The sequence below is a fragment of the Saprolegnia parasitica genome, assembly GCF_000151545.1.
Source record: "Saprolegnia parasitica CBS 223.65 unplaced genomic scaffold supercont2.268, whole genome shotgun sequence".
NCBI classification, from domain to species: domain Eukaryota; phylum Oomycota; class Saprolegniomycetes; order Saprolegniales; family Saprolegniaceae; genus Saprolegnia; species Saprolegnia parasitica.
In genome coordinates this window covers 1-12,194 of record NW_012156662.1, presented here as the reverse complement: position 1 = coordinate 12,194, position 12,194 = coordinate 1, and the positions used below count along the sequence as shown (strand labels likewise).

General features: G+C 55.0%; 2 protein-coding genes across 2 annotated transcripts; both read right to left on the bottom strand.

Annotated features, from left to right (window-relative positions):
• Window positions 1-2,170: 2,170 nt before the first annotated feature.
• SPRG_16284 (hypothetical protein) lies at window positions 2,171-3,907 on the bottom strand (the record flags this gene model as incomplete). Its single annotated transcript, XM_012355580.1, has 1 exon — window positions 2,171-3,907. The coding sequence occupies one exon, from the start codon at window positions 3,905-3,907 to the stop codon at window positions 2,171-2,173; it is 1,737 nt and encodes a 578-aa protein (XP_012210970.1).
• A 3,672-nt stretch (window positions 3,908-7,579) lies between these two features.
• SPRG_16283 (hypothetical protein) lies at window positions 7,580-9,435 on the bottom strand (the record flags this gene model as incomplete). Its single annotated transcript, XM_012355579.1, has 2 exons — window positions 7,756-9,435; window positions 7,580-7,714 (listed from the first exon to the last, which is right to left on the bottom strand). Exons 1-2 carry the CDS (start codon window positions 9,313-9,315, stop codon window positions 7,580-7,582), a joined length of 1,695 nt encoding a protein of 564 aa, XP_012210969.1. The 5' UTR covers window positions 9,316-9,435.
• Between the last annotated feature and the right edge of the window lie 2,759 nt (window positions 9,436-12,194).

The following is a 12,194-nucleotide window of genomic DNA, read 5'->3' as shown; positions in this document are numbered from 1 at the left end:
TGACGTGTTGAGACGCAAGACGGGATATCATGGAAGTTACACAGGACGTCGCTGTGTGAGCAAATAAGAAATCGCGTAGGCACGGTCATCGGCTGGGCGACGTCTTGGGGCACGGCTCGCACGTGTCACGCAACCGCGTACCACGGTGATTCCAACGACGCGGTGATTTTTGATTTTTGTTCACGTCGTGCTACAGACACCGAACGACGTGGCGGCCAATGTCGAGCAAGACGTTTGGTCGTCGTCGATAATCCATCAAGGCGCGTGTTTTGTGCATGTTTTGGTGGGCAGCTAAAGTGCAACTTCGGACAGATTGCATATGGACCATCCATTCGACTAATGAGCTATCAGTCGGGTACAGTAGTATACTGTGTCGTCGATGCTTTAAATACCACACATACAAAACGCAGCTGTATGTACTGGAACGACGCTTGCGTAAAGAGTATGTGGGCGTCCGTCGCAGGCAACGTACGCAAATGAAATCGTGCTCTGGCTTCGCGTGGCGCCACGTCACACACCAAGAGTGGGGCACGGACTACTGCTGGATTTAGTCGTTTGTGGGTGCGAGCGCCGCATGTCGGGTTCGACGCCTTCGATTGGGTATCGCGGGCAGTAGCTACAGCTGTAATACCATCGCAGCGTATGAGTCGACACGATCGAAGGATCCATGGAACCAGTATGACTCCGAAATCCTGATCCCTTCACCACAAGTGCAACAGCCGCGACGCACTGCCGAGCATACCGGTACAGTAGTATAGAATAGTCAACGACATCCGGTAGAGGCGCAAGAAGTCTCAAAAGGTGAAGCGAACGTCGAGCCTCATTGATCCTTCGTTCTTGCTGCAAGTGGAGCGACGGTGTTCTCTCTGAAAGCAATCATCTCAGAGAATGCGGTCTCCGAACGTGTATCCCACTCGGACTTATTCGAATCTGTCACAGCGACCTTTGGATCGTACTAGCGTTATTATTGCAGAATCATACTCATATTGATATTGTTGAGTGCAGTCTATATAACCCTTTTGGCCTTGTACGACTTCACAGTGCCTCTGTAAATGGATGCGAAAGACGACTCGATGACAATCGCGGCTCGGCTCGGCTTCGAGACTCTTCGTTCACGATGGCTGTTGGCGCCACTCTGCCATGAACGATCGAACCCAGGCAACAATCCAATCAAATTCGATTCGGATCGGAAACACTGGGCACGGGCAAGTACCGGTACTAGTACTACTGAATTCAAATGTCCATAAAGGTTGCGGCGTCCGCAAGCTCCAAGATCTGGTGGGAAGAGATGCAGTGTACGATGCTGCCGACGCCTATTTCGACCCGTTCGATCTGCCTCAGTGCTAATAGGCCGCACCAAGCTCTCGCCGTCCGTCGCTCTACACCGCGCCGCAGCTGTCACCGACGTCCCTCGCCGGCCTCCTGAGGCTGAATAGGGCGTGCTTGTGATCACAAAGTTTCCAAGGGCATCATCGAGGGCATTGTCGTTTGTGTCACGCGGGGACTGCAAGCACCCGTGCGACTACAAGTGAGTACATTCATACACGGCTTCCCTGGCGACTTGGTTTAGTCGAGCGGTTCAGACACTGGTTTGACGCAAGCTTTGCTTGCGGGCCGTCCATTCTGTAGGTGGTATCTTTTCTCGCCCCTGATTGGTCCACGGGGTATCCATGCCAGCACCAATCACATGATCGGACGTTACACTCAGATCTTGGCAAGATACTACGGTGTCTGCAACTCTACACGATATAGAATGGGTAGCTAGGATGGGTGCATCCGTCGCGCCTGCGTCGGTCGCGCAGACAGTACGCAACTTACGCCCATCTAGCTGCTGGTGCAATCTTTCTACGCGCCGCTAGTCTTTCGCACTGTGTACCCCAACTCGACGATGGGAGTACACGTAAATTAAAATCACTGTGGCTTTTTTACCAAAGACCCGTCCGCGTCAAGCGTACTAGTACATGTTCTGGCCAGCCATGTCACTGGACCGTCCAGGGGCGCCAGCATGATACTAATATGTAGGTGCCGTCGTCGGCGCCCATCGTGGTGGTCAACCAGGCAAATCGCACCCATCAACCGAACAGGGAAAGGACGCCCAAAATTGCATTGAAAAAACTCAACGACCATGTATATGTATGTACATCAACGACAAAACAGCATGTCTAGCCTTCTAGTGCTGGTTCTCCTGGAGCGGCGCCTTGGCACTGAGAATGTTGTTGGTCTTCTCGGCGAGCATCGACGAGAGCGACGGGCGCACCGAGTTGTGGCCAATGTAGCCGTCGTTGAGCATGGTGGCCCAGCCGTCCTTGCCGGCGCTGTTGCGGAAACCGTAGGCAAAGTACGAGAGGATCGCAGCGCCGATCCACGCAAAGCCGAGACCAATGTCCTCGGTCGGCAGCTGCGCGATGAGGTACCAGTTGATCGTGATCGCAAGCGCGGGCACAAAGGGCACGAGCGGCGCGCGGTAGCAGTCCATGGGGCCGACGGACTGGGGGCACTTGACGTAGATGACGGTCGCGATGACAAAGACAAGCGCAAGCAGAATCATCGACGCGATGAGGTACCCGCTGCCGCCTTCGACCGCCTCGACGTAGCCCTTCTGGAAAAGGAACATGGCGAGGAGGCCCGTGGCCACCATCGCGCCCGTGAGCTTGTACGCAATGTGGGCCGAGGCTTCGCGCGTCCGAGAGAGCACGAGCGCCGAGTTGGTCATGTTGAACGAGACCAGAATGCCAAACGACACCATGTTCCAGAGCAGCGAGAAGGGCACGAAGAGCGCGACGAGCGTAAAGAAGCCGCCCGAGAGGAGCGTGCACCAAAAGAGGTTGCCGTTCTTTTCGACCTTGCCAAAGATCTTGGGCAAGAGACCGTCGACCGACATGGCGTACATGAGGCGAGGCTGTGCGAGGAAAGAGATCAAGACGACGACCGGCATCGTGCCCGTCTCACCAATGTGCACGATCGTCGAGGCCCACTTTGCGTTGACGTACTGAAAGCCCGTCGAAAAGTAGATGCCAGTGGGGATATCTGCGTTGTACGGCACCATGCACGAGAGTGCGAGCGACGCAAACGAACTCAGGAACATCGTGCCAAGCACGACGCCAATGACAGCCCGGGGCATGACGCGGCGCGGGTCCTTGGCCTCAGCGGCGAGACAGCAGACCTCATCGAACCCGACGTAGCCAAAGAAGGCCTGCGACGCACCGAGCATAACGCCCTGGACACCAAACTGCGCCGGGTCTTCGTCCGTCGCGGGAATGAGGTCGGGAATGAACGGCGAGAGGTTGTCCGTGTTGATGAACGAGAAACCGGCCACGATGACAAAGAGCACGACCGCGATCTTGGTCGTCGTGATCGTGTTGATGAAGATCTTGCCAAACTTGATGCCCATGAGGAGGATTGCAACCGACATGATCATCACGAGGCAAGCGAGGAAGCTGTAGTTCTCATCGTTGAGCCAGTCGACCTTGGTCGAGCCGTCCGGCAGGTCTTCCTTGGCCCAGGCCTGGACCTTACCCGCCCACGAGCGGGCGACACCGGCACCCGACATGCCGTACTCGAGAGTCAAGAGCCACGCCGCAATGACGGCCGGAAGCTCGCCAAGAATGTGGTACGAGTAGGCGTACGTCGAGCCGGACGACGGGATGATAGAACTCATCTCCATGTATGCAAAGCAGCTGAGAATGCACGAGCCGCCGGCAATGAGCCACGAGAGAAAGGCCGCGGAGCCGGCCGTCAGGCTGATGATATCGCCCGTCGTCGCAAAGACACCAGACCCGACGGTACCACCGATACCGAGGAGGATGAGATCGATGAGGCCGAGCTCACGGGGCAGCTCTTCCTTGCGCTCTTCGGCGTGGATGACCTCGATGGGCTTGGTCCGGAAGAGCGTATCGATGATGCCCATACTGCGTCCGACAAAAGAAAAGCAAAGTGAGCTTGCTAAAGGGCAAACTCAGACTAAGATCTTGTTTATTGCGAGATAGAAATTCGATTTTTTCTCTTGAAGTTTCTATACCCATTTTGTGAGAAGGCGAAAAAATACAGTCCCAGCTGGCACAGCGTGGGACGACAAACAACTTGAAGCTCAAGAGCAGGTGCACGCCCTCTGATTGGCAGTAAAGAACTTCTAATTGCATTTGATTGGTCGACGTCCTATCGACCAATCCGATGCCTTCCAGCTATGTTCGAATCGCCCACGTCTCTCTGGCTTCCCGCGAGGTTTTGGGGCAGTTTGTATGTAGTGGTCGTGATCAGATGGGCACGTATACCACCTGCAACGACCAGCTGGTGCGACCCAACTTCAATAGGATCCAAGGGCAGCTCCATGCAGGCAATCTGGTCGGCCTCGCAGCGCGAGGAATGCCCCGCTCCTTGCATTCCGCAGCCACTATTCCATGCTGCAAAAAGGGAATGGGCTATGGGGCTATGGATGACCCCGAGATGGATACTGTAAGCGGTGTTAAATGATCTAACTGCTGCACACAAAGACCATCGCTGTCCTCCACTACTAGTTAGGTGTCGTTACGCACAGCAGTGGCGGGGCAATAGCAGGCAAAGAGCTAGCTGTAATGGCATCGCTTTTTTGTTCAGCCGATCAAGGGCCATCGATTGCCTTCACACCGTCAAGCAATGCTCGTACCGCAACGAAGATTCCATCCAAACGCCGGAGGCTCGACGTCGCGTCGTCGTAGCTGTCGTTGTCATAACTATCGTTCGCTGCATATTCGTGTGGCGAGCCTTGCAGCAAGACTGCGCGGATACCGGTACACGTTCGCAGAGGAACGTCACCTGGATGTGCCATCCAGACGTGCACCCAGACGTGTGATGGAACAGACAAAAGGTCATCACAGTTCACGAAATCGAAACCGCGTGCGAAGCTCATGAACGTTCTGACGTGGAGATGGTCGATGCGCTCAAGCGTGAAAGCGTGGTTGGCCTGCATCTGAGAAGCGAGGTGCACTATTTCCGCCGTCTGATTCGACGCCAACGACACGACATCTACTGCCTTTACGTACATGTATAATATAGTGAACCATTTCGTTGAAGTGAGCTTTTTGGATGTACATGTACATACAATTTGAACGAAACTGGTCGTGGTGCTGGCCTGCCAACGGTCTCAGCGTGCTGCGATTCAACGCCGGTACCGTTACTGCGGGCGAGTGGATGGCGCAGGCCGAGTGGTGAGGTCGCCAAGCCATTTGTCGGAGGTCGGCGCTACAGAGGTAGTATGTACGAGACACGTTGCATGGAGGTTGAAGAGAAGGATTTGGAGATGGGGCTTGGTAAGCGGTGCGATGGGCGGGCGGACAGAGCTTGCGGGCAGGCTACAGGTCGCAGGAGGCACCCGTAAAGAAGCGCGATATTCGCAAACCCATACCGTATCAAAGCGGTACCACATGACCTACTGGTAGCTGCTCTGTTAGCGGTTTACTAATTGCCAAGGACTCAGAGTGTTGGTGTCTGAGTAGGTCAGCATTGGACTCGCCTCTATTTTTCGAATCGGCAATCTTCCATCTTGTACAAAGATCGATTAAAATGCAAGCTCGCAACTGGTATCTGCAATGCAATGTTCAATGACGACGCTAATGGCCTTGTTCCCCGGAGGCTCGGATTCCTCCCACGGACGCGACAGTAGATTACAGGCGTCATGACGTCCACCGCAGTATCTTGCACCCGTCTACGAAAGCGCGTCTGAGTCGACATTCCGGCGTTTGCTACTCGTGCAGACGACCCTTTGAGCCGTTCTTGGAAGACGGAAGAGGCATCGCTGGACATCCTCCTGCGATCGTGCCCAAGCCATGTCGACTATTGCTGCGTCAGCACGTCGTCGCGGCACACAACAAAGTCCCTATCAATGTCGCTCGCTGGACGGACGGTAGCCGTGATGAAGACATAGCAGATGGGTGCACTCGATGCCTTGCACGGTTCTTGCGCTGGAGAGGAGAACTTTCCATCTATCTCCGAGAAGCCTTGACACGAGACGACTTTGTGGCAGTCAGCCCACGTCCTTCCGCGGTACGGTGACGTTCTGCACCGGGTCGCGTTGAAAGCCGTGGCCGTCCGATCCAGCATGCACGTTCTCGGCCCCGATGCTCGACACTGCCTTCTCTGCGATGCGCAAGCCCGCAACGACCATCTTTTGGTGCGCTGCCCATACGTCCGCGCGATCTGGCGCGCTTTTGCACCGATGCGGGATAATTTGAAGATGCAATTTCCGTCGTCGGTCGCTGGCTCTCTATACGACGCCGCCGCCGCGCCGTACGTGGATCACAAGTCGTCAATGCATGTCCTCTGGCCGTTTGTATGCGTTTGCGCCTTGAATTGTCTCTCGCGCAAACGTAACAACCACGTCTTCCGCACGACGCTGACAAAACTTCAGGCTGCCGCCCTCTCGATCAAAGCAGCTACTATCGCACGACGGCACGTCCGGCACTTGGCTTGTCGCGCTGTGGTGCCATCGCTTGACGCGTCGCTCATCGGTCTCAGAGAAGACCCTTGGTGTGCACGCTACCTTATCCCTCGCGCAACGCCGAGTCAGGACCACAAACGCGTCTCACTGACGCACCGGCCACGCCTCTCGTTCGCATTAGGATGTCCACCGTATCTTTATAATTCCGTGCACGAGTGATCTCACTGGTCGAGCGAAATGCTTCTTAATAGTCGGTGTGAGAAGCGATAATGAATGACATGGTAGCTTTAGGAGTATGGACTTTGTTCGAATATCGATAAGACGCATGGCAGAAAAGTCGCGGGTTTGTAGTGGTCCACGGAAGGCCGTGCCTCTTGGTGGAGGCTCACGGGTCCAGAACAACGAGACATCACTTCGTGAGGTCCACACAACGGTCGACATGGCGTCCATGATGCAATTCTGGCACAACGTCGAAAACGAATCAGCACGATGGTTTGGCGAACTCGGGTCTTGGTCGTACTTCGTACTAGTACACTAAAAGTACTTGACCAAACAGCGCGATGGGCCAAGAACATCCATTTTCTTGCATAATCATCGGCCGAGTCATCGGCCCCGCGCCCAAGAACGACGGACATGGGTTGTCCAATCGCTACACACAAAAAGTGCACTCAAGTCTCGGTTAATCCCATGGGTTAATCCCAAATAGATAGATAGATAGATAGATAGATAGATAGATAGATAGATAGATAGATAGATAGATAGATAGATAGATAGATAGATAGATAGATAGATAGATAGATAGATAGATAGATCAAGATCTTTACCACTGTTTTCTCATTCAGTAAGACTTGTACGCATGTACGCAGGTGGTTGGACCGCAGAAAAGACCGGACGGTCGAATGAATCGTCGCCGAGCGGACGTGACCGCTTCAACATCTTGCAGCCCCAGAACACTTTCAGACGCGCCTGCGAGGCAGCATACATGTACTCACGCGCAAGCATCCTGGTCAGTCAATGCCTCCGGCTTGAATCGAATGCTACTACCGTCCTGCACTGTACTACGCAGCACTGCGTGATATGGATAATACTTCCGCCACGGTACAGACAAGGTAGAAGGGATGTTGAACGACACGTGAATTTAAAAATGATTCCTCTACAATGTACAATCTAGTGCTCGTTGGCCTGGAGGGCCATCTTGGCGCTCAGAATCGACTCCTTCTGGTCGGCCATCATCGAGCTCATCGATGGGCGCACGGCGTTGTGGCCAATGTAGCCGTCGTTGAGCATGGTGGCCCAGCCGTCCTTGCCGGCGCTGTTACGGTAGCCGTAGGCAAAGTGAAGACGATCGCGACGCCGATCCAGATGAAGCCGTAGCCAATATCGCGAGCCGGGAGCTGCGCGATGAGGAACCAGTTGATCGTGATCGCGAGCGCGGGCACAAACGGCACAAGTGGCGCGCGGTAGCACTCGCGGGGACCGACGTTCTGCGGGCACTTGACAAAGATCGTGATCGCAATTGCCAGCACGAGCGCGAGCAACACCATCGACACGACAAGGTAGCCGGTGGCCGCGTCGGTCGCCTCGACGTAGCCCTTCTCAAAGAGGAACATGGAGAGGCACGACGTTGCGACGAGCGCGCCCGTGAGCTTGTACACAATGTGGGCCGACGAGTCGCGCGTCCGGTTCAGGATCAGCGCCGAGTTGGTCATGTTGAACGACATCAAAATGCCAAACGACACCAAGTTCCAGAGGTACGAGAAAGGCACGAAGAGCGCAACGAGGCAGAAGAAGCCGCCGCAGAGGAACGTGCTCCAGAAGAGGTTGCCGTTCTTCTCGACCTTGCCAAAGATCTTGGGCAAGAGACCGTCGACCGACATCGCGTACATCAAGCGAGGCTGCGCGAGGAACGCAATCAAGACCACGATCGGCATCGTGCCCGTCTCACCAATGTGCACGATCGTCGCAGCCCAGTCGAGGCCGACGTAGCGGAAGCCAGCAGAAAAGTTAAAGCCAAACGGGGTCTCAGCGTCGTAGGGCATCATGGCCGACAGCGCGAGCGACGCGAACGCCGAGAGGATCATCGTGCCGAGGACCGTGCCAATGACAGCACGGGGCATGACGCGGCGCGGGTCCTTGGCTTCGGCGGCGAGGCAGCAGACCTCATCGAACCCGACGTAGCCAAAGAAGGCCTGAGACGCACCGAGCATGACGCCTTGGACACCAAACTTCGCCGTGTCTTCGTCCGTGGCGGGCACGAAGTCAGGCACAAACGGCGTAAAGTTGACCGTGTCCGTCATCGCAAAGCCAGCGATAATGACGAAGAGCACGATGACGACCTTGGTGCCGGTGAAGACGTTGATGAAGATCTTGCCAAACTTCATGCCGCCGAGGAGAACGCCGACCGAGAGCGCAAAGATGAGGCACGCAAGGAACGAGTAGTACTCCATGTTGAGCCAGTCGACCTTCGTCGAGCCTTCCGGGAGACCTTCCCTGGCCCACTCCTGGACCTTGGTGCCCCACGAACGCGCGACACCGGCGCCCGACATGCCGTACTCGAGCGTCAAGAGCCACGCAGCGATCGCGGCCGGAAGCTCGCCGAGCACGTGGTACGAGTAGGCGTACGTCGAACCAGACGACGGGATGAGCGAACTCATCTCCATGTAGGCAAAGCCACTGAGAATGCACGAGAAGCCAGCAATGAGCCACGAGACAAACGCGGCCGCACCCGCCGCGCCGCTGATGATGTCGCCGGTCGTCGCAAAGACGCCGGTGCCGACGGTGCCACCGATACCAATGAGGATCAGATCACGGAGACCGAGCTCACGCGGCAGCTCTTCCTTGCGCTCTTCAGCCTCGATGACTTCGATGGGCTTGGTGCGGAAGAGGTCGTCGATGAATCCCATGTGCGCTGGCCTGTGCAAAAGAGGAAATGATGACCAAACGGAGGTTGGCTATGTCCGAGGATGGGACACGCCGCCCTTCAGCTAAAGTTCGCTCGCAAAGCTAGAATTGCCCGCGCCCACGTATCCGAAGTGCATCCAACCCTTCCTGACCGTACCTTCGCATTCTCAGATTCTCATTGGCCAGTCACTTTTGGCCAGTCGCAGCTCGAAGCCGAAATCGAGTTGCTTAGGCACGCCTTTAGCGTCTCTCTTGCTTTTTGTATGTCAAATATCGAAGCAAAAGTGCAACAGCTGGGCGAAGTAAGAGGACGAGTTATCCGATGGCCACCTATCCCAAGACGCAACTTCAACTGGATCAAGGAGAAAGTCCCTGCGTCCGCATTGACATAAGAGATGAAAGCGTATACTTTCCCGGGCAACTCCTTTCGGTGCCGTTTGTGTGAAGGGTAAAACCATCCAGACCTATTCCAGGTGCTGGCCAGGTACTGGATGGGATGCCCGACGTCGATCGCACCATAAGATTAGGACACGCAGCCTCACCGCCACAGAACTCTTTGGCCGGTGCCATTGTCCCACACTATACCTACCAACTTGTTGACCTAGTCGCCAAGAAAGGTCGCAGCCATCGCTCTCAAATCCATCGCAACCGAGCGGATATGTGAGGAAGCACCGTGTGTCACTGCATATGTGCCCGTGGTACGTTGGTGGCGCCACACACACATCCACAAAAGCGTGGTCCGGCACACGTGATTACAAATCGGCTGAAGTCGCCACGATCTTGCGGTTCTCGTCGCTTTGCTTCGGTCCGATGTCGTGAAGCGCACGTTTTCCGCTCAACAAATATCGTCTCGCGTGTCGCCCACATTCCGTCCTAGTCGGGCCACGGCCAAGATACTAACGAACCGCTTGGTCCACGCACGTCTCTCACGCTTCAATCTCGTCGGGTCCACAGCCTCCAATCTGATCAGATATGAAAAATAGAAGACGACGACGCTACGCGGCATCGATTTTAGACGCCAAGCGGTTGTAGAGCGTGGAGTAACCAGTGTGCATACAAGCTGCCAAAAACGAGCCACTTGCCTGGACGGGACCTCTGGACGGGACGCGCCAAGCAGGTTGCGACGGACACGACACCAATGCTTGTTCGATTCAAGGGCTATTACCAAAGGTTGATGGTCTTTTCTACTATGTAGTAACCAGTAGGACAAGTGGAGGGAACACAGCGCTCTGGGATAGACGCATCAAATCGTTTTTGCTGCCCTTGTGTCTGCTCCCGGGGGCACTAGCAACGTGTTTACAAGTCAAAAAGGGTCTGTGATTCTTTGGTGCACCACCCCGTCCAAGCATCACCAAAATGCACCAAAACGAACATTTGGACACCGGAAAGGGAGAAGAGAAAGAGGTTTTTCGCGCGGCGGGACGAGCAGTCGCAAACAGCAGAGGATTAGAAGAAAAGAAGAAGGGCTGCCCAAGCAGCAAAGCAAGTCAAGGCGCAGAGCGGTCTAGCTCAAGCCATCCCTCAATTTGGCTGCTTACAGCAATTTAGCTAACCCACATCGCCCACCACTGGGCAGGCGGGGCACCAATACATTCGTTACCCCCCATCCTGCTCGGCCGTCTGCGGGGAAACGAAATTATGCTTGGAGTGGGCGTAAAACCCATCACCCAGAAGCACCCAGGACCAATTTAATCCGTGGCTCGAATGCGCCAAGCAAAATACTAAGTACAACTTTGAATCGATCACGTGGCGACTCTACAAAGGACCGTCGAGCCACGGGCCATGGCGCGAAACGCTGCCTCGAAGAAAAAGCTAGTACAGGGCATCGTCATCCGTGGCAATGCTTTCGTAATTCCAAGTGAAGCCAGCTGCACTACACATTGAGGCGGCCAGCAGGACCCTCGTCGTGAGGAAATAAAAAGACACAAAGGTTTTTCGTGGCCGTCGGGCGACAGCCCGTCGCGGATCAGGGCTTTACGTACAGTGCCGCAATACGTCAATGCAAAGAAAGGGCACCTCGTTGCGCGTAAGCACGCAGCGCGGAGTGGCTGTGTTTTGGAGAGGCAATCTATCATGGGTCTTTTTCATCCCCGCCATAATTGCACCGTCGAGTGGCCTTGTGGTGACCGTCGTGATAACACACGACGTAGCGTGATCAGGAGCGTCCAGCACCGTGCCCCCCAGCGCGACACGTAATTTAGTTTAGTCATTAGTCGTCGAGGCGGTTTCCTTGGACAAGGCATGATGCTACACCCTACCCCTACTCCAAGGCACCTGACGAGGCGAGAGATGATGCCTCTGGTTGTGATGCTATCACTACCAATTTCTTTGTTGGGTGAATAGACGTGTGTGAAGTAGACCGGATACATGTACGTTCTTTTGTGCACTCGAAAAGATCTCGACGCGTCGTCGTTCGCGTTTCTGTGGCCTCGACGGACCTCTCCCGTATTGCTTCCTGCAGCTACCTACTACACTTCCGATCTATCCATCTATCTATCTATCTATCTAACTAACTAACTATCTATCCATATATTTACTCTTGGAGCTTCAAAGTCAAGTTTCCACTTCTTGCGTCAACGCTTCGTCCCCATCATGGCCTTTGTAAAAAGACTGCACGGACTGCAAACTCGTCTGTCATTCTATCTCCCTCACTAATACCCTGCACTATGCTCGTGCTGTCATCGACGGTACACTAAGATCTCGTTTTCCACTCTCGACACATCACAGTCCTATGTCGCTGCATCGAGCGACCACTTGGACTCGCCCGTGACGGTGTTGTAGTAGTAGTTTTGGCCGGACGCCGCGTCGTAGGCCGGCACCCACGCGGCGGTGGTTGCTGCGTCTGGTGGCGTTTGGGCTTTCGTCTTCTTCTTCGCCTTGT